This window comes from Bubalus bubalis, chromosome 17, assembly GCF_019923935.1.
Source record: "Bubalus bubalis isolate 160015118507 breed Murrah chromosome 17, NDDB_SH_1, whole genome shotgun sequence".
Taxonomy (NCBI): Eukaryota; Metazoa; Chordata; class Mammalia; order Artiodactyla; family Bovidae; genus Bubalus; species Bubalus bubalis.
This window is the reverse complement of record NC_059173.1, coordinates 65727200-65747538: the sequence shown is the minus strand read 5'-3', so window position 1 is coordinate 65747538 and position 20339 is coordinate 65727200. Positions and strand designations below refer to the sequence as shown.

Sequence of the window (20339 nt, the reverse complement as noted above, 5' to 3'; positions counted from 1 at the left end):
TATAAGCCCAGGGAATGCAGGTGACCTCAAGAAGTTGAAAGGGCAGGGAAACTGACACTCCCCTAGAAACTCCAAAAGGAATATAGCCATGCACACACCTTGATTTTAGCCTAGTAAAACCTATTATAACTTTCTTTAAGATAATAAATACATCTTTGTTGTTTTAAGCCACCAAGTTTTAAGTTAATTTCTTACAGCAGTGATTGTTTTTGTTATTGTTGCTCAGCCGCTCAGTTGTGTCCAATCTTTGCGGCCCCGTGAATTGCAGCACATCTGGCTTCCCTGTCCTTCTCCATCTCCCAGAGCTTGCTCAAACTCATGTCCATTTCGTCAGTGATGTCATCCAACTATCTCATCCTCTGTCATCCCCTTCTCCTCCTGCCTTCAATCTTTCCCAGCATCAGGGTCTTCTATAATGAGTCGACTCTTCACATCAGGTGGCCAAAGTATTGTAACTTCAGCTTCAGCATCAGTGATAGGAAACTAATACAAGGATGCCGAAGAGAAAGAAGAGTCAAGGATGGTTTCATGAAGAAGGTAGTTCTTGAGCCAGGCATGGAAGACAGTAAGAATACTCATAAGAGAATTAGTCATCAAGTTTGTCTTCTAGATACTGAGCTAACCTCCTTATACCTTTTAGTTCATTTATCAGCACAAAAACTCTATAAAGATACAATTCTTTCCCATTTTGTAGATGAGAAAACTGAGGTTTAGAGAGGTTAGGTAACTTGTGTAATCATTAATGTTCAGTACTAGTCACTCAGTTCAGTGACTCCTGTCCTTCACCAACTCCCGGAGTTGACTCAAACTTATTTCCATTGAGTCAGTGATGCCATCCAACCATCTCATCCTCTACCGTCCCCTTCTCATCCCACCTTCTGTCATTCCCAGCATCAGGGTCTTTTCAGATGAGTCAGTTCTTCACATCAGGTGGCCAAAGTATTGGAGTTTCAGCTTCAACATTAGTCCTTCCAATGAACACTCAGGACTGATCTCCTTTAGGATAGACAGGTTGGATCTCCTTGCAGTCCAAGGAACTCTCAAGAGTCTTCTTCAACACCACAGTTCAAAAGCATCAATTCTTTGGCGCTCAGCTTTCTTTATAGTCCAGCTCTCACATCCATACATCACTACTAGTAAAACTATAGGCTTGATGAGACGTACCTTTGTTGACAAAGTAGTGTCTCTGCTTTTTAATGTGCTGTCCAGGTTGGTCATAACTTTCCTTCCAAGGAGTAAATGTCTTTTAATTTCATGGCTGCAGTCACCATCTGGAGTATATTTGAAGCCCCCAAAAATAAAGTCTGTCACTGTTTCCACTGTTTCCCCATCTATTTGCCATGAAGTGATGGGACCGGATGCCATGATCTTAGTTTTCTGAATGTTGAGTTTTAAGCCAACTTTTTCACTCTCCTCTTGCACTTTCATCAAGAAGCTCTTTAGTTCTTCTTTGCTAAGGATGGTGTCATCTGCATATCTGAGGTTATTGATATTTCTCCCGGCAATTTTGATTCCACCTTGTGCTTCTTCCAGCCCAGCATTTCTCGTGATGTACTCTTCATATAAGTTAAATAAGCATGGTAACAATATACAGCCTTGACGTACTCCTTTTCCTATTTGGAACCAGTCTGTTGTTCCATGTCCAGTTCTAACTGTTGCTTCCTGACCTGCATACAGATTTCTTAAGAGGCAGGTCAGGTGGTCTGGTATTCCCATCTCTTTCAGAATTTTCCAGTTTCTTGTGATCCACACAGCCAAAGGCTTTGGCATAGTCAATAAAGCAGAAGTAGATGTTTTTCTGGAACTCTCTTGCTTTTTCGATGATCCAGAGGATTTGGCAATTTGATCTCTGGTTCCTCTGCCTTTTCTAAAACCAACTTGAACATCTGGAAGTTCACGCATCACATATTGCTGAAGCCTGGCTTGGAGAATTTTGAACATTACTTTGCTCGAGTGTGAGGTGAATGCAATCATGTGGTAGTTTGAGCATTCTTTGGCATTGCCTTTCTTTGGGATTGGAATGAAAACTGACCTTTTTGAGTCCTGTGGCCACTGCTGAGTTTTCCCAATTTGCTGGCATATTGAATATAGCACTTTCACAGCATCATCTTTTAGGATCTGAAATAGCTTAACTAGAATTCCATCACCTCCACTAGCTTTGTTTGTGGTGATGCTTCCCTAAGGCCCACTTGACTTCGCATTTCAGAATGTCTGGCTCTAGGTGAGTGGTCATACCATTGTGATTATTTGGGTCATGAAGATCTTTTTTGTACAGTTCTTCTGTGTATTCTTGCCACCTCTTCTTAATATCTTCTGCTTCTGTTAGGTCTATACCATTTCTGTCCTTTATTGAGCCCATCTTTGCATAAAATGTTCCCTTGGTATCTCTCATTTTCTTGAAGAGATCTCTAGTCTTTCCCATTCTATTGTTTTCCTCTATTTCTTTGCATGGGTCACTGAGGAAGGCTTTCTTATCTCTCCTTGCTATTCTTTGGAACTCTGCATTCAAATGGGTATATCTTTCCTTCTCTCATTTGCTTTTGGCAGATCCTCAAAGCCCACATTTGTTAGAGTAGATTCTACTAAGTTCTGAGTTGGCCATTTTAATCAAAGCAAAAGATGACATCTGCATTTTTTCCATCTTCATTTCAAAGTGTTATATTATTAGATTCAGAATCACCCTGAATAATTAGCATCAGTAGAATCTGTCTCTCCATTTCCAAAAAGCTGTCCCTGCCAGTATCAGGACCTATTTCTACAATGGGGTATACCATGTAAATGTATAAACACTGGGATCCTGAATGTCCAGATTACTCAGGACCAGGAGTCATCAAGGCAGGAAAACGTGGTCACCTGGAGCGCTCAGACCCGTGGAAGCTCCCCAGTGCTGTCCTGATTCTTGGCCCTCTTGATGTGCCCATTGTTTCCTCGGTTGTCCTTACACCATCCACACATGCACCATCTTGAACACCCTTTGCACCAGTTCTGCCTGTGTTCTGCCTTTGTTGTTCTTTCAGAGTGGTCTTCCATTTCCTCAATTATCTTTATTAACCAGGAGACGTGGATGAGAGGGAGCAGGAAACCAAAGGTCTCTCTCTGTCTCTTGCATGGCGTGTATGTGCGTGTGTGAGAGAGAGAGAGAGAGTGACTTGAACCTACAAAGCTGTACACTTTCACACAGCCGTCCAGCCATGCTAAGTTCCACCTTGAATGTATACTGCCAGCCTGCTCGGCCCCTGGAGCTATTGCATTGTCCACAGGAAATGTGCAGCGTGGGATAACTAAATTTTAGAATTAGGCCATTCTGTTTTTGAATTTATTTTTAATTGAGGATAGTTGGTTTGTAATGTTGTGTTGGCTTCTGCCAATGAAAATCGAAACTACAATGGGGTATCACCTCACACCTGTCAGAATGGCTGTCTTAAAAAAAAAAAAAATCTACAAACATTAAATGCTGGAGAGGGTGTGGAGAAAAGGGAACCCTCTTGGACTGTTGTTGGAAATGTACGTTGATACAACCACTATGGAGAACAGTATGGAGAGTCCTTAAAAAATTAGGAATAAAACTACCATATGACCCAGCAATCCCACTACTGGGCATATACCCTGAGAAAACCATAATTGAAAAAGGCCATTCTTATTTTTAATAACTTTTCTGTGTGGAAATGGTGAGGCTTTGGGCTAGTAAGTTATCTAAGTATGTAAAGATTTGGGAAGATTTGCAAATATTTTCTCTCATAATTATTTAAAACTTAGAACTCTGAAACATTGGGGGGAACATGCTAAAGAATACTTGATTTGAAATAAATAGAAACCATACGCTTAAAGCACTGTCTATAGTCAAGATGAAGTGTCCATGTTTGCTATAGATATGTCCTCATTTTTCCTAAGGGAATTTTAATCCAAATGTTTTATTATCGTTGGCAAGATCCAGATTCTGAATCTGCCCTCAGTGCTTTGTTTTGTTCAGTCTCAGCTTTTGGATCAAAATAACCACTTATTATTTTGCCAGAAATTCAGCATTAACACTAATGTATTTCTTGACAATTGCACAATAGTCTCGGCTGTCATGAGAATTACTTTGCTTAAAATAAGTATGTTAAAATGCAGACACACAGCATGCACACATACATATTTATATGTTTTCAAGCTAAGAGATGGCTCATGGAAAAATGTGAAGTCCAGTTATTTGTGTGTTTTAAGAAAAAAGATTAAGCCAAGAACATGAATCTTAATTTGTTTTCCATTGCCAAGAGCCAAGATGAGGGAATACTGAAAGTAAAGGATAATTTACCCTTACCCTCAAATTATCAAATATATGGGTCTTAGGAGTAACATGTTATAAGCACTGTGTATGCGTATTTATGTGGAAATGTAACACATGTACACTAAGAGTGAATTTGGGAGGAAACGTTTAAAATGTCCTCCAACAGATTATCAAGTTATTTTCTCCAATTTTAATTACTTCTCCATAGGGAAGTACAGTGGGAAGGTATTTGTATTTTCTTAGAGCAGAAAGTATTAGAATGTTGGTAGAATTTCCTGTTTTAACCAAGAATGAAGGAGAACTATGAGCCATTTGCTTCCTGAATGGCTGCATTCCAGCTGTGCGGACTGATCACACACATCTGCCAATCAGAACAGGCCCTGGAGGGAACCTTGGAGGCTGAGTCTTGTTTACATGCATCGTTTCTGCATCGTGACTCTGTTTCTCCACTCCTCCTGTGTGTTGTATGTCTGGGAGGATTTGTAGAAGAATTCGCTATTATGTGCCTAAATAAGCTAAGACACCAGCCACAGCAAACTGTATTTCGGGCAGACTTAGCTCATCTTAGTTACAGGTAAGAGTTGTTACTTTGTTATGAGGATAGCTGAATGTGCATCTAGTTTCTGGCTTTACTTTGAGACAGTATACTTTACTTTTGTTAGCAAAACTAACAGGCTAAAAGCTGAAGAGGAACAGTCAAAAAATCGGAACATGTGCGCTGTATTCCTGACTTTAAATTTTATAGTACTCAACAAATGAAAAACTAGATTTTTATTTAGCGGAGGGGTAAACCAAGTTAAATTAAAAGTTTTAAAAGTGGCAGTAACACTAAGTCACTGTGTAGAGAAATTGGAACCAGAAGCATATTAACCTCATGTGTCTGGGAGAGCCTTGTAGCTAAACAAATATGTTTTATTGTGGATCTTTCTCCTTGTCAGTGTTTCAGAGAACAGTATCTTCCTGTGTGCTAACTCCTTGGTTTAAAAAGACATTTCTTTTTTATTAAGTATTCAGAAAGAATTTATATTTAACTATGTAAATCTGATTCATTTCCTTTAGTAATTTTTTCATAAAATTTCTTCAGAACTTTTAGAGAATGTTTTCGTTATCTTTATGCTGCTGCATCAGCAGTAAAATTAAGGGGGGGAAGAAAGGATTCCAGTCTAATCTTTGTTTAGCCATTAAATTGTATCATGTTAGTGTTAATCCAGAAGATAGTTAAGAAAACTACCTTTTGATAATCTTGCATAGGATTTTTAAAAGTCATTCTATAGGATTTTATTGTGGTTTTACCCATTGCTTGCTTGCTTTCTTTTTTTTTTTTTTTACCCATTGCTTTCTGTTGTTAGTTTTTTCATAACACTGCTATCTTTCTACTTTATTTTTAAGCATGTACTGAAGGAAAAATCATTAGTCCAAAAAAAAAAAAGGACAACCTGTGGGTTTTGTGATTCTTTCTCTTATATATAATAGTTTTCAGGTTGATGAAGCACATTTTAGAGTAGTACGTAGAGGCACTTCTAAAAACATCTAGCAGCTAGGCTCTGGCCTCTTATTCCGGAGCAGGATTTCTGCATTTTAACACTGCTGACGTTTTCGGTGAGATTATTCTTTGTTGCAGTGGTTGGTAGCGTCCCTGGTCTCTACCCACCAGATGCCAGTAGCTCCTTCCTCTGAGCTGTGACAACCACAGACCATTTCCTGGCGTTGCCAGGTGTCCGCTTGGGGAGGAGGAGCAAAATCGCCCCTGGTTGAGAACCACTGCCCTGTAGCCCTTTAGACCTAATTTTCTGTGAAACATGGAAACCCAACTTCTGAAGAGTTCTGGGTGATAGAGAGTTAAGGAGGAGGCTGTGCTGGTCTCAGTGTATTTGCAGATGTAGCTGACTGCTCATTTCTTTCCCCTCCCCATCCTGTTAGATGCTTTTGCCAACCATGATTCATGGAATGATTTTTTTGAGCTGAGTAATTTGTGGCTTTTCAGTTTCCTTACTTTCTTTCCTTAGCTAAACTTGTTTTGGTTTTAGCAAAGTGTTTAAAACAGCAAAGATCTTTGAAAATGAAATAATACGTGTAATGATATATTTTCTAACTAGACGATTTTTAACAAACTGTAAAAACTTTATATGCCTGTCCTTCTTTCTATCTTTCATAACTCCTCTGTCAGACAAATCCTCTCAACTCTGAAGGAGAGCCTTATGTAGGGGAAGACACAGCAACCTTTGAACAGCCCTTTGTGAAATCTGATGGTATGGCAGCTGGTATTTAAGAACTTCTTTTCTAAGACTTCTAAAGAGCATTTTAAAATGTGACTCTCTTCTTTCTTTACAGATCGAAACGAACGAAATAAACCAGAGCCTCGTTCTTCAAGGTATGAATTTATAGTTATAGTATTTAATAACTCTGTATAAAGCTTCTCTTTTAGGAAATATTATTTGGAGGAAATGCAAGTGTCCCTTTTTGAAACACTGTATACTTGAGTCTTCCGTGGCCCTCAGGCTTCACAAGGGAAATACTGTTCATTCTCAGAACATTCTTTATAAAATTACTGACTACCTGGAAGACATGTTTTATTTTGAGAATTTGTATCAGTGACAGGTATATTTTTACAGAAAATTATTTTATCCCTGTTTCTTTTCTTCTGTGGTTTATTTCCCTCCACTTTCTTTAATTGGTATTTTTATAAATGTGTACTGCTTTTTTCTAATTATGTATAAAGCTACCATGGGCTTATAGAAATTTAAAAATTATTTTTTAAAGTAGAAATCATTAAAAAAAATGTCTTTCATCAACTGGAAATGGCTGGCTACTGCTAAAAATTTGATGTAATTAATTCTTTCTAGAGCTTATCAGTATAAATATATATATATATATATATATATATATATATATATATTGCAGTTGAATTCTTTAAGTTCTGACTAGACAGTTTTGAATGGCCAGGAAGGTTCTGCCCCTTCAGCCCCTTATTCACACTGAGAAGCGTGTCCTGTGAGGGCTTCACCAACACTGAAGAGTGTGTTTGAAACCGTTGTCAAACTTAAGGGATGGAGGGGGCTCAGATGGTAAAACGTCTGCCTGCAGTGTGGGACACCCGGGTTCAACCACTGGGTCGGGAAGATCCCCTGGAGAAGGGAATGGCAATCCACTCCAGTAGTCTTTCCTGGAGAATCCCATGGACAGAGGAGCCTGGGGGGCTGCAGTCCTGGGGATCACAAGGAATTGGACATAACTGAGCAATTAACACTTGTCAAACTTATATGTGGAAACTGTCTAACTTCCACTCTCTAGGCAAGAATGACAAATCTTTTTTTTATTTTTTAACCTAGTTCTGTGAAGGATTGTAACTTTTTAATATCATTTTCACCTTATTCCACATTTCATCACTTTTCCTTTGTCTTTTATATTTTGTCTTTTATATTGTGATAGTGTGATAGTGTTATTAGTTGCTCAGTCGTGTCTGACTCTTTTCGACCCCTTGGATTATAGCCCACCAGGCTCCTCTGTCCATGGGATTCTCCGGGCAAGAATACTGGAGTGGGTTGCCATTTCCTTCTCCAGGGGATCTTCCCGACCCAGGTGTCGAACCCAGATCTCCTGCACTGCAGGCAGAGTCTTTACCATCTGAGGCACCAGGGAAGGTCCAGTACATTTTGCAGAGATCGTCAATCAGAGTAAGTTACTGAGATCTAATCTGTGAGGAAAATACAGCTAAGTATTTGGGATGTAAGGTAGCTTTTTTGGGGAGGAGTATAATTCACATACATTAAAATTCACTCTTTTTGGTGTATGATTCTATGAGTTTTGACAAACACATACAGTTAAATAGCCATAATCATAGAAAAGTGTGTAAGATTGATATTTTTAATACTTAAAAAGTAATAGAAAAAAGAATGTAAGAGGACTTTGTCAGCATGCCTGACTGTGAGTGACATAAAGTTGAAAGGGTAAAAAATACTTAGGATGATAAAACCAGGATGCATAAGACCCCTGACATACTGAAGATTTGACTGAATTAAGAATAAGAGTTTTAATTGGAACAAATGTAAATCCTTATCCCTACGGCTGAAAGATCAATGGAGCATGAAGCAGTAGGGGAGAGGTGACTTAACAGTATTTTTGAAAAAACCTTGAGGATTTAATTCTTCATAAATTCATCATGAGGGGAGTTCCCTGGTGGCCTAGGGGTTAGGATTCTGGGCTTTCACTGCCATGGCCCAGGTTCAGTCCCTGGTCAGTGAACTGAAATCCCTCAAGCTCCACAGCACAGCCAACAAGAACAAAATAAATCAACCTGTTCATTAAGAGTCAAAAATTTCATGTTGTTGCCTCCACCGCCCCCAAAAATGTCAGCATTGCTTTAATTATGCTGAAAGACCTGTAATGTCCAGTATAAGTAAAGTGATAGCTCTAGACCACGCTTTTGATGCGCTATTCAATTCCCGGCCCACAAGGCTCTGAGAAATCGAAGCGTGCGTGGCACCGGCTCTGTCGATATTTCTTGAGGTGCTTAAAGGCAGAACCCTATCATCTACTCCAGAGATTCTCATTCAGCAGGTGTGGAGTGAGTACATCATGGGAATCTGTGTATTAAAGAAGTGGCGGGTGATTCTGATGGAGAGCCAGGTTGGGAAGCACTGGGATAGAAGACCACAGCTGAGTTGGGAGAGGGAAAGGGACAGAGAAGAGCTGGGTAGAAGTCAAAGCTAAGTCACAGGAAGACTTGTTTAAGGAATTGGGAGAAGTTAGCCATGGTTTGGAAGTTTGGGAAGGGGTATAAGACAGAAATAACTGGATTCAAACACCTGAAGTGCTGTAGAAGAGACTAGCAAAATTGTTCTCATAATTGCTCTTCCCAGCGTTAGCTCCCAATTGCTAGGAAGAACCAGGGATCCTCGGAGGAATAGCTAATCCCAGATCCTGGGAAAGGGAAAGTCCGGGTAAGCCTGGACCCTACTGATAGGAAGGTAGGAAGTGCTCAGCCAGTGGGGTCATGTCAAAAAGGCCTAGGGGGCAGCTTCAAGAGGCTCAATTAACCAAATCTGGGACAATTTGAGTAGCAAAAATTTTAAATGACAATAGATTCTAACACATTGGATTTTTAAAAATCCAAATAGAAGAAGAAATACTTAAGTTTTTAATTATAAAGGGAAAAATGTACCTTTGTCAGTGAAGAGATCTGGTGATCCCATTCTTAATCAAATGGTCAACTTGTATACCTATCACCATCTGTCTCACTCTCAGGTGAGACAACCTGACATTCTGTGACTCCAGCTGATGCTTTAGCAGTGCACATAGATACCATTTATGGAATAGGAACCCTGGCCAAAAAAAGGTAATATGAAAAATACAAAAAGGCTAGAAAAGATATTTCAGATTTTAAAAGACTATGGTTTGTTTTTTTTTAATCTGGAATTTAAAAATCCAGATTTAAAAAAAATGCTTTGGGGATAATTAAGAAAATTTAAATATGAACTTTATTCTAGATTTTTTGGTTAGTATTTCTTTGATTAGGTGTATATAGGAAAGCTGTTATGTGGGAGAATGTCCTTATTCTTAGGAGATGTAAGCAGATGTATTAGGGGTGACACAAGCTTATGTTTGCAGCATACTCTCAAATAATTCATGAACATTAAAAAACAGCAAGGTATAACAGTAAATACAGGAAAATATTAATAATTGGTGAACGGATGAAACATATATAGGGGTGTTCACTGTACTATTCCTTTAGCTTTTCTGTAGACTTGAAATTTTCACAACAAGTAGTAGAGGAGGGAGTCTGGAGAAGGGGATGGCAACCCACTCCAGGATTCTTGCCTTGAGAATCCCCACGGCCAGAGGAGCCTGGCGGGCCGCAGTCCACGGAATCACAGAGAGTCGGACATGACTGAGAGACTAAGCTCACACACACAGTGGAGGGAATGGGTCTGTATGTTCCGTGTTGTCCTGGGGGTAACCTGTGGGTGCAAAGTTGAGAGAGCGGATTTCTGCACAATGTGAGGAAGGATTTCCAGATGTAGCAGGTCAAGGATGGAATGGAATCTATGGGGGACACTGTCAAGGAAAAGCTGGACAAGCTAGTGGAGGGGATACAATGGAGAAGTTTCACGCATAGCTAAATCATGATTCTAGACGGCTCCAGCCCTTGCTCATCCAATAGCTGATAATATTTGTTGAGAGACCCTAATCCAGGCTCAGGATACAGCAGAACACAAGGAAAGGTCTCCAGCTTTGTGGAGCACAGAGTGCTCATTGTTTGGGATTTACATTCCCAATCGCTCACGTCAGGATCCAAGTCTTTGTACTTCTGCTTCAGGCGGTGCTCATGGTACTCAGCCTTCAACCTCTAATTTATACTTTCAGGCCCTCCAGGACTGTGATACTGGTTTTGGTAACATGCCTGGTTCACAGTAAGCACTTAATAAACAAAATTTTGAATAAATGTCAGATGTAGTTCGAAGAGAGACAGGGAATGCCAATATTTTTTCCTTGCTGACTGGAAAGAACCTGACTCTCAAAAGCTTGCCCAGGACTGCTGCTGAGTGCTTGTTACTACAGCAGAGAGGAGAACGCCCTGTAAGAAAGAAGAGAAAGAAGTGTTTTCCAGGAAAGGCAGTGTCCTCTGTCTGAGGTGTCTGCCGAGTCTGGCAGTGACCTGCTCCTCCCCTGCCGTCCTTAGCTGAGCAGGGCCACCCTGCCAGTCCAGCAGCGCATCAGCCAGATTAATACCTGCTGCATCAACAGGGCAGAGGGGAGAAAATATAAACAAAAGGCACTTAATTTTGGTGTGCTTTTTGGTTCTCCTCAGGCCACTTGGCAGCAAGAACATGGGCTCAATGCCCAGCACGCGTAAGAGAGATGCATTTCTTTGGTTTGTGTTTTTATAAGGCCAAATACTCCTATAGCTTTCACAGTGAGAGGTGAATAAATCTGGGACGACTGCCTGTTCTTTCATTTCAGTGCTGAAATAAAAAGGAAAGTAAAACTTTTGTGAAGTTAAAGGAAAAGTTTTATTAGGTATAGGTCAACACTAAGACCCCAAGCTAAAAAAAGCATCCCTTAAGCGTTTCTGAGAGGCTTGCTGGGTGCTTTTTGATTGGTTTGTTTTGTAGAAGTCAGAAATACCTGAATTCTTGTCTTTTCCTTGTTAGTTTAAGTTTACCATTTCCCAAATTGATGTCCCATGGAACTTTCTTTGTAGGATATTAATCAGTATGCAAGAAGTAAATAATTACTGCATGAAAAAATTTGGAAATGGTGAGTTAAAACAAAATTAGACATATTTCTTTACTGAGGGTCTTTGATATACTGAAATGCATTATAAAACTCCAAGTGAGAAACTTACTATAGAGGATTTTTTAAATTTGTCTGAATTTATAACTTCCTTTCCCAGACACAGGTACTAATAACATCTAGAAAAATGTACTATGGAATGGCAGTTGGGAAACTAATTGAGAGGAAAGTAGGAGCTAAAGATAATAAAGTTAAGCCCTGTGGTAATCAGTGCCAGCAATGGAAAATTAGGAACTTTTTTTACCGCCCCAGCAGGTCTGAATAATAGGACCCCGTGACTTATGGTGACTGAAAAATAAGCTACTTTGTCTTAAAGATTTTACATACTGCAAGGAAATAATTTATAGCAGAAAAAATAAGGCAGCAGAACAGAGAACCCTTAATCTGTTTCTCAGAAATTATCATTTGATAAAAATATCTTTTTTAAAGTCTTTGATACCTGTTTATAAAGTTTGATGGAATTTCAGGAAAATTCACAAAAATTATTTAAAAATTAGACAAAAATAAAATTTTCTAAAATTTATAAGGAAGAACAAGAATAACCAACTTTGAAGATCAAAACTGGGAAACAGACTCTTGCAAGCAATTAAGACTGTTTTGTCAGTGGAGAAACAGGTCAAGGGAACAGAATGCAGAGCCCAGCAAAGATACACATGGGCTTCCCAGGTGGCGCGAGTGGTATATAGAACCTGCCTGCTAATGCAGTAGACATGAGATGTGGGTTCTATCCCTGGGTCAGGAAGCTCCCCTGACAGAGGAAATGGCTCCCCCACTCCAGTATTCTCGCCAGGAGAATCTCATGGACAGAGGAACCTGGCCAGTTACAGCCTGTAGGGTCACAGAGAGTTGGATACGACTGAGCGTCTGAGCATAGCATGCACGGTTCTGTCCGGTGCTGTGATGGAGCTGGCAATACGGGTCAGTGGGGAAAGTGCACAGGTCATCAAGTGCTGCAAGAACAATTGATTACCTGTATAAAAAAAAATTCTAGATGGAATTTGATTTATTTTATCATGTGAGGTAGAATCTAAATACATAAAAGTAAAACATTTTGAGGAAATACATGAGAATATCTTTATGATGCTGGAGTAGGGAATACGTTTTTAAACAAGTAGAAACCACAAAGAAAAAGATGGACAAATTTGACTATGTGAAACTTTAAAACTTATGCACATGAAGACAGCAAAAGCATGTGAAAAGACAAGTTGTTACCGAAATACACACACACAGGCAACAGTGGTTAGTGTCCAATATAAATACACATCAGAAAGAAAAAGACAAATAACTCAGTAGAATAGGGGCAGGGAGCTCAGAAAAGATGAATCCTAAGAAACCTTGGCTTGCTAATACTAAGAAGATGTGTACTGACGTGATGATGAGATATCATTTCACTTCCATTGAGTTGGTGCAGAAATTGCAAAGATTGACAATTACAAGTGTGTGAGAGAATAATTTGATACAGCATATTTAGAGAGTAACTGAGCACTGTATGGTAAAGTTAGAAATGCCCAGACCATATAACCCAGCAGATATTAAGTACCCCAGAGAAATACTTTCACTTATGCCAAAGGAACTATGTACAGGAATGTTGAGAGTAGCATTCCTTGGACTGAGGGAACTGCAGCTATATGGGACAGCTTATATAAATCTCAAAAACAGAATTTTGGATGATAAAAGTAAATTGTAGGAAACTGTATCCAGTCTCCTGGGATAAACCATAATGAAAAAGAATGTTTTACAAAAGAATATATAATATATATGTGTAAAATTGAGTCACTTTTGCTGTATAACAGAGATTGGCACACCATTGTATTGGGTTGGCCAAAAAGTTCATTTGGATTTTTCTATAACATCTTACGAAAAACCCAAATGAACTTTTCGGCCAACCCAATAAATCAACTATATATCAAATAAAAACAAAAAAAGCAAGTCATAATAGAAAGATAGCTCAGTATGATACCATATATATAAACCAGAAGTCAGCACATGGGCCAAATCTGGCCTGCCACCTATTTCTGTAAATAGTTTTATCGGACCTCAGACACGCCCATTTGTATGCATACTATCTATGGCTGCTTTCCATCACTACAGCAGAGCTGACTGGTTACAACAGAGGCCACAGGGTCCTCAAAGCCTCTGACCCCTTATAGAAAAAGTTTGTCAACTCCAAATACAAAAAATAGTTTGCTGACTCCCTTTGTCGTAGGTGAAACACAAGCAGCATATTCTTTATTGTATATTTTTATGGCTACATATATATATATTTTATATGAATATGTGTACCTTTAAAGTAACAGTATGGTGTGGCAGTCTGGATGGGAGGAGAGTTTGGAGGAGAATGGATACATGTATATGTATGACAGAGTCCCTTTGCTGTTAACCTGGAACTATCACAACATTGTTAGTCAGCTGTACTCCAATACAAAATAAAAACTTTAAAAAGTAAATTAAAAGTATAAAAAAGGTACAGATGGAAGTGATAAATAGTGAGTTTAGGACATTGCTTATCAAAGGAATGGATGAGAAAGGGGTACACAGGGAGCATCAGGTGTATATTAATGGCTCAGTTTGGGGCTTTGTTTATCTAAACTCTTTTTGAATCCTGAAAAATTTCATAATGAATTTTTAAAACCTTTAAGAAGACCTTCTTGAATTCTGTGGCACCAGTAATGGTGTTTTTACAGGACAGGAGCATAAAATTGAGTGAAATTTTCTTTGATTATTTCTGAAAGAGGAAAATAAAAAGGAAGAAGTAATTGAGAGTGTTCAAAAAAAAAAAAACATGATCAAACACTGTTCCCATTTCTACTCATAGTCTACACCTGTAGTTCCCTCTACTCTGTTCAGTTCAGTTGCTTAGTGGTGTCCGACTCTTTGCGACCCCATGGACTGCAGTATACCAGGCCTCCCTGTCCATCTACCAACCCCTGGACTTTACTCAAACTCATGTCCATCGATTTGATGATGCCATCCAACCGTCTCATCCTCTGTCGTCCCCTTCTAATCCTGCCTTCAATCTTTCCCAGCATCAGGGTCTTTTCAGATGAGTCAGGTGGCCAAAGTATTGGTGTTTCAGCTTTAGCATCAGTCCTTCCAATGAATATTCGGGACTGATTTCCTTTAGGATTGACTGGTTGGATCTCCTTGCAGTCCAAGGACTCTCAAGAGTCTTCTCCAACACCACAGTTCAAAAGCATCAATTCTTCATGCTCAGCTTTTTTTATAGTCCAACTCGCACATCCATTCATGACCACTGGAAAAACCATAGCCTTGACTAGATGGACCTTTGTTGACAAAGTAATGCCTCTGCTTTTTAATATGCTGTCTAGATTAGTCATAACTTTCTTTCCAAGAAGTAAGCATCTTTTAATTTCATGGCTGCAGTCACCATCTGCAGTGATTTTGGAGCCCAAAGGAATAAAGTCTGTCACTATTTCCCCATCTATTTGCCATGAAGTGATGGGACTGGATGCCATGATCTTAGTTTTCTGAATGTTGAGCTTTAAGCCAACTTCTTCACTCTCCTCTTTCACTTTCATCAAGAGGCTCTTTAGTTCTTCTATTTCTGCCATAAGGGTGGTGTTACCTACATGTCTGAGGTTAATGATATTTCTCCTAGCAATCTTGATTCCAACTTGTGCTTCATCCACCCCAGCATTTCTCATGGTGTACTCTGCATAGAAGTTAATAAGCATGGTGACAATATACAGCCTTGACATACTCCTTTCCCGATTTGGAACCAGTCTGTTCCATGTCCAGTTCTAACTGTTGCTTCCTGACCTGCATGCATACAGGTTTCTCAAGAGACAAGTCAGGTGGTCTGTTATTCCCATCTCTTTCAGAATTTTCCACAGTTTATTTTGATCCACACAGTCAAAGGCTTTGGCATAGTCAATAAAACAGAAATAGATGTTTTTCTGGGACTCTGTCACTTTTTCGATAAGCCAGTGGATGTTGGCAATTTGATCTCTGGTTCCTCTGCCTTTTCTAAATCCAGCTTGAATATCTGGAAGCTCATGGTTCATGTACTATTGAAACCTGGCTTGGAGAATTTTGAGCATTACTTTACTAGTGTGTGAGATGAGTGCAATTGTGCAGTAGTTTGAACATTCTTTGACATTGCTTTTCTTTGGGATTGAAATGAAAACTGACCTTTTCCACTGCTTTTCCTTTGACCACTGCTGAGTTTTCCAAATTTGCTGGCATGTTGAGTGCAGCACTTTCGCAGCATCATCTTTCAGGATTTGAAAGAGCTCAATTAAAATTCCATCACCTCCACTAGCTTTGTTCGTAATGATGCTTCCTAAGGCCCACTTGACTTTGCATTCCAGGATGTCTGGCTCTAGGTGAGTGATCACACCATCATGCTTATCTGGGTCATGAAGATCTTTTTTGTATAGTTCTGTGTATTCTTGCCACCTCTTCTTAATATCTTCTGCTTCTGTTGGGTCCACACCATTTCTGTCCTTCATTGTGTCCATGTTTGCATGAAATGTTCCCTTGGTATCTCTAATTTTCTTTAGGCGATCTCTAGTCTTTCCCATTCTATTGTTTTACTCTATGTCTTTGTACTGATAGCTGAGGAAGCCATTCTTACCTTTCCTTTACTGTCTACTAAAGACACTATTTATCGCTATGTGGGTTTTTACCTTATTTTGATTTTGTTACCCAAGAGTTAAACAAGTAACACTTGAAAACACTTTTTTTTTTCACTTTCTTTTTTTTTTATTAATTTTTTTTATTTTTAAACTTTACATAATTGTATTAGTTTTGCCAAATATCAAAATGAATCCGCCACAGATGAAAACACTTTTTAGTAGTACAGAAATATGTGGTATCTGTCTTTGTTCTACAAACAACTATTATTAAAGGAGTCTGGTTCAGTGTTTATCCTAGTCTACTTTCTATACATATATGTAGTATATACTCAAATATAGTATTTAGAATAAGTGAGGTTATATCTGTGTGTAGTGTAGATGTATATATTGTTGTTGTTTAGTCACCAAGTTGTGTCCGACTCTTTGTGACCCTATGGACTTCAAGCTTGCAAGAAAGCAACTTTGAATATTCATTGGAAGGACTGATGCTAAAGCTCCAGTACTCTGGCCAACTGATGTGAAGAGCCAACTCGCTGGAAAAGACCCTGCCGCTGGGAAAGATTGAGGACAAAAAGAGAAGGGGGCGGCAGAGGATAAGATGGTTAGATAGCATCACTGACTCAATGGACTTACATTTGAGCAAACTCTGGGAGATAGTGAAGGACAGGGAAGCCTGGCATTCTGGAGTCCGTGCGGTCAGAAAGAACTGGACACACATTAGCAACTGAACAACCCTATTGTTGGTCTCATAAAGATGTTAGGATTTTATTTTGACACTTTACCATTATCACATTATGGTTTAAATAGATTAGCTAAAAGCAAAAGATTTAACTTGTTTTTGCTTTTCTCCTTTTTAAATATGTCTATTAAAATGTCATGCTCTGCTGGGCTTAGTTTAACTACTATAATTCTGTCGCATTTCCCTACCCATATGTTTTGATTCCTGTACCTCTATAAACTATAGCTTGTGTCTAATGACTTTTTGGCATTATGTTTTCTAAGCTGTAAGAGAAGTATCATTTTTGCTGTAGCATCTGTAATGTTGTAAACAAGGTGAAAAATTAAAGTGTATACAGGTTTTGTAGGGAAAATCCTTTTGCAATCAGAGATATGAAAGGATTATTAACATTTTATGTCATTCTACAGAGAATATGTATTTTTTACTATGGCTTTAAGAAACGTGGCTTTAGCGTTTTCCCCTAGTGTGATGGGAATGAAAATGAAGCATTGATATGGTCTGTCAGTTGGGTAATTGAAAAGGTTTATCAGCCGGCCTACCGCTGCCATACTGCTTAGTATGGGGGCTTCTCTGAAGATGTTTCAAATTAAACTATCAGCAAGCAGTTAACTGGAACAGCAGCTGGTCCTGTATTTACTGCTTTTCCTCAAGACTGACATGTGTGGCCACCCACTTCGCAGCATCCAAGGAGCTCATGGAAATCCTGGCCCTTCAATTTTTTCATCCTCATTCTTTTCTCTCTTTCCCTTGGATTATATTTTATATCAGTTCTTTGCTTTCCTGCAATATAATTTAGAAGTAGTTATCTACACAGTCTTACAGAATCTGTATTAGTTGAGTGAACTTTGTATCCATCTTTGTGGGTTTCAGTTTGCCCTTAGATTATGATTTCACCCCAATTAATAAATGTCCTTATATAGTTGGACTTTAATTTTTTATTTACATGCATTTCGTTACTGGCAGAGCATGTATCACATTCTTCAAATATATTGTGTAAGACTGTAAACCATAAAAGTGTACTAATTCCTGGAAGAATCTTAGTGTGGACAGAATTGCTAAATCGTCACTTAGAAGCCCAATCACCTGCTGTGTCATTAACAGAACCCTACCGTTGATCCAGATTCAGTCATTTCATATATAAAACCCTTCCTTTTTGTCTCTTTTTAAAATTGAAGCGTAGTTAATTTACACTATTGTGTTAATATCTGATATACAGCAAAGTGATTCAGATACACACACACACACATCTTTTCAGATTATTTTCCCTTATAGGTTAATTACAAGGTATTGAATATTGTTCCCTGTGCTGTACAGCGATATTTGGTGCTTATCTATTTTATGTATAGCAGCTTATATCTCCGGAGAAGGCAATGGCACCCCACTCCAGTACTCTTGCCTGGAAAATCCCATGGGCGGAGGAGCCTGGTAGGCTGCAGTCCATGGGGTCGCTGAGGGTCGGACAGGACTGAGCAACTTCACTTTCACTTTTCACTTTCATGCATTGGAGAAGGAAATGGCAACCCACTCCAGTGTTCTTGCCTGGAGAATCCCAGGGACGGGGGAGCCTGGTGGGCTGCCGTCTATGGGGTCGCACAGAGTCAGACATGACTGAAGTGACTTAGCAGCAGCAGCAGCAGCTTATATCTCCCATACTTCTAGTTATCTCTCCTCTTCTCCCTTTCCCCTTTGGTAGCCATAAGTTTGTTTTCAATGCTTGTGAGTCTGTTCTGTATATAGATTCATTTATATTATTTTCTAGATTCCACATACATGTAATATTTGTCTTTCTCTACCTGGCTCACTTCACTTAATATAATAGTCTCTGGATCCATCCATGTTGCTGCAAATGCAATATTTCGTTCTTTTTATAGCTGAGGAATCATCTATTGATGGGCGCTTGGGTTTCTTTCGTATCTTCCCTGCTGTAAATAGAGCTGCAGTGAATACTGGGTTGCATGTATCTTTTCAAGATATTGATTCCTCCAGATACTGCCCCAGGAGTGGGGTTGCTGGATCATACAGTAGTTCTATTTGTAGTTTTTTAAGGAAACTCCATATTGTCTTGAAACTAGAAATCAGCCCTGGTCCCAAAAATATAATTTCAGGGTTGGGCACTGCATTTTTGATGAGGAACTCCTCTGGACACTGTCAGAACATTCAGTTCTGCCCCATGGCAAGATTTTGTCACTTTCCATCACGTTCCAGTTGTCGAGCAGCTCTCAGAAGATGCAGAGTGAGCCTGCCCAGCCTTGCACAACAATTCTAAATGCAGCAAAAAATAAGGCAGGAGTGCCAAAGAAGGACTTTGTGTGTGACTCTCTCTCTTCTTTTGGAAAGGAGGTCTGAGAGTCCGTGCCCTTTGGTAATTAAGAAAATAAAAGAATAGAAGGAAAATGTCGATTGTCTGAATGCTTCTGAGTAAGACTGTGTCTAAACTACAAACCTCCCATCAACTGTAAACCCGTTTCCTAGAGATAAAGTTGTCCCTAGCATACCGCCTTGTGCAGTAGTCCAGGGCTGCTGTCAAGGAATGACAAGCAGACCTAAACATTTATCACCGTCTCTTGCCCAGTACTTTCTATTTGGTTGCAGATTCCAAAGAGAAACTCTCAGTAGAAAAAAATCCCTATAAGCTGAACTCACTCTTTGGAATTTTCTTCTTGAAAATTATTTAAATTTGGGTTTGGTTGGGGCATATATACTGATGAACACTGTCCAGGTATGACTAAACTAAAAGAGTCCAACTGTAGCAGGAGATTTACAGAGAGAAGCTAGGATGGTATGGTCTCAGAAGAAGAGAGCTTGTGTAGGAAACTACTTTGTTTTCAGGGCTGCATGCAGCTCAGCTGTACTTCCTGTTTGTGGGAATTCCTAAGATACCCTTGTATGTTCAGAATTAAAATCCCATTTATTAAATTCAATTTTAAAGGGTTGCAGTTGCTTTTAACCTCGCAAGGTAATAAAATAACATCTAAGGAATCTCAACAAGATTGTAATTTAGAAATGAAAATTACATACTTATATTGGCTTTAGGACTATCCTAAACTATATCCTTGACTCTAGGATTTATTTCCACCTGGGTTAGGGTATCATGAGTAATGCTGAAAGAACAGTGCAGAATAGTACTTGAAAGTATTTATGTACAAACCAGATCCTTGCCATACAAATATATTGTGTGAAGAGGAAAATGTATTGCTTCTCTTATGAGCACTGACAGCAGATCAGAAGACTTTTTTTGCCTTGTCTTCTTCCAGCAACAAAAGGCAAAAAAAAAAAACAAACAAAAAACACCCAGCCCCAAATACCCTTCTCTGATGTGGGACCTCCTAAAACACAAATACAGCCAGACCCATGAATTTTCAAACATTTATTTGCATATACTCCTTGACATGTGATATATTATGAATAAATCCCAGAAGTGATAAAAGTCTTAAATCACCTT

General features: G+C 39.1%; 1 protein-coding gene across 10 annotated transcripts in view; it reads left to right on the top strand.

Annotated features, from left to right (window-relative positions):
- SH3D19 (SH3 domain containing 19) overlaps window positions 1-20339 on the top strand; it is a 194804-nt gene that overhangs the window by 81470 nt on the left and 92995 nt on the right. For 5 of the 10 annotated variants that reach the window (XM_025268164.3, XM_044930517.2, XM_025268165.3 and 2 more), the window contains exon 2: window positions 6599-6638. In XM_025268164.3, coding sequence (XP_025123949.3) covers window positions 6599-6638 — 40 coding nt within the window. Of the gene's footprint in view, window positions 1-4675; window positions 4842-6074; window positions 6517-6598; window positions 6639-20339 lie in introns of those variants that run through there. The other 5 variants (XM_025268166.3, XM_044930519.2, XM_025268167.3 and 2 more) reach the window with 5 other exon arrangements.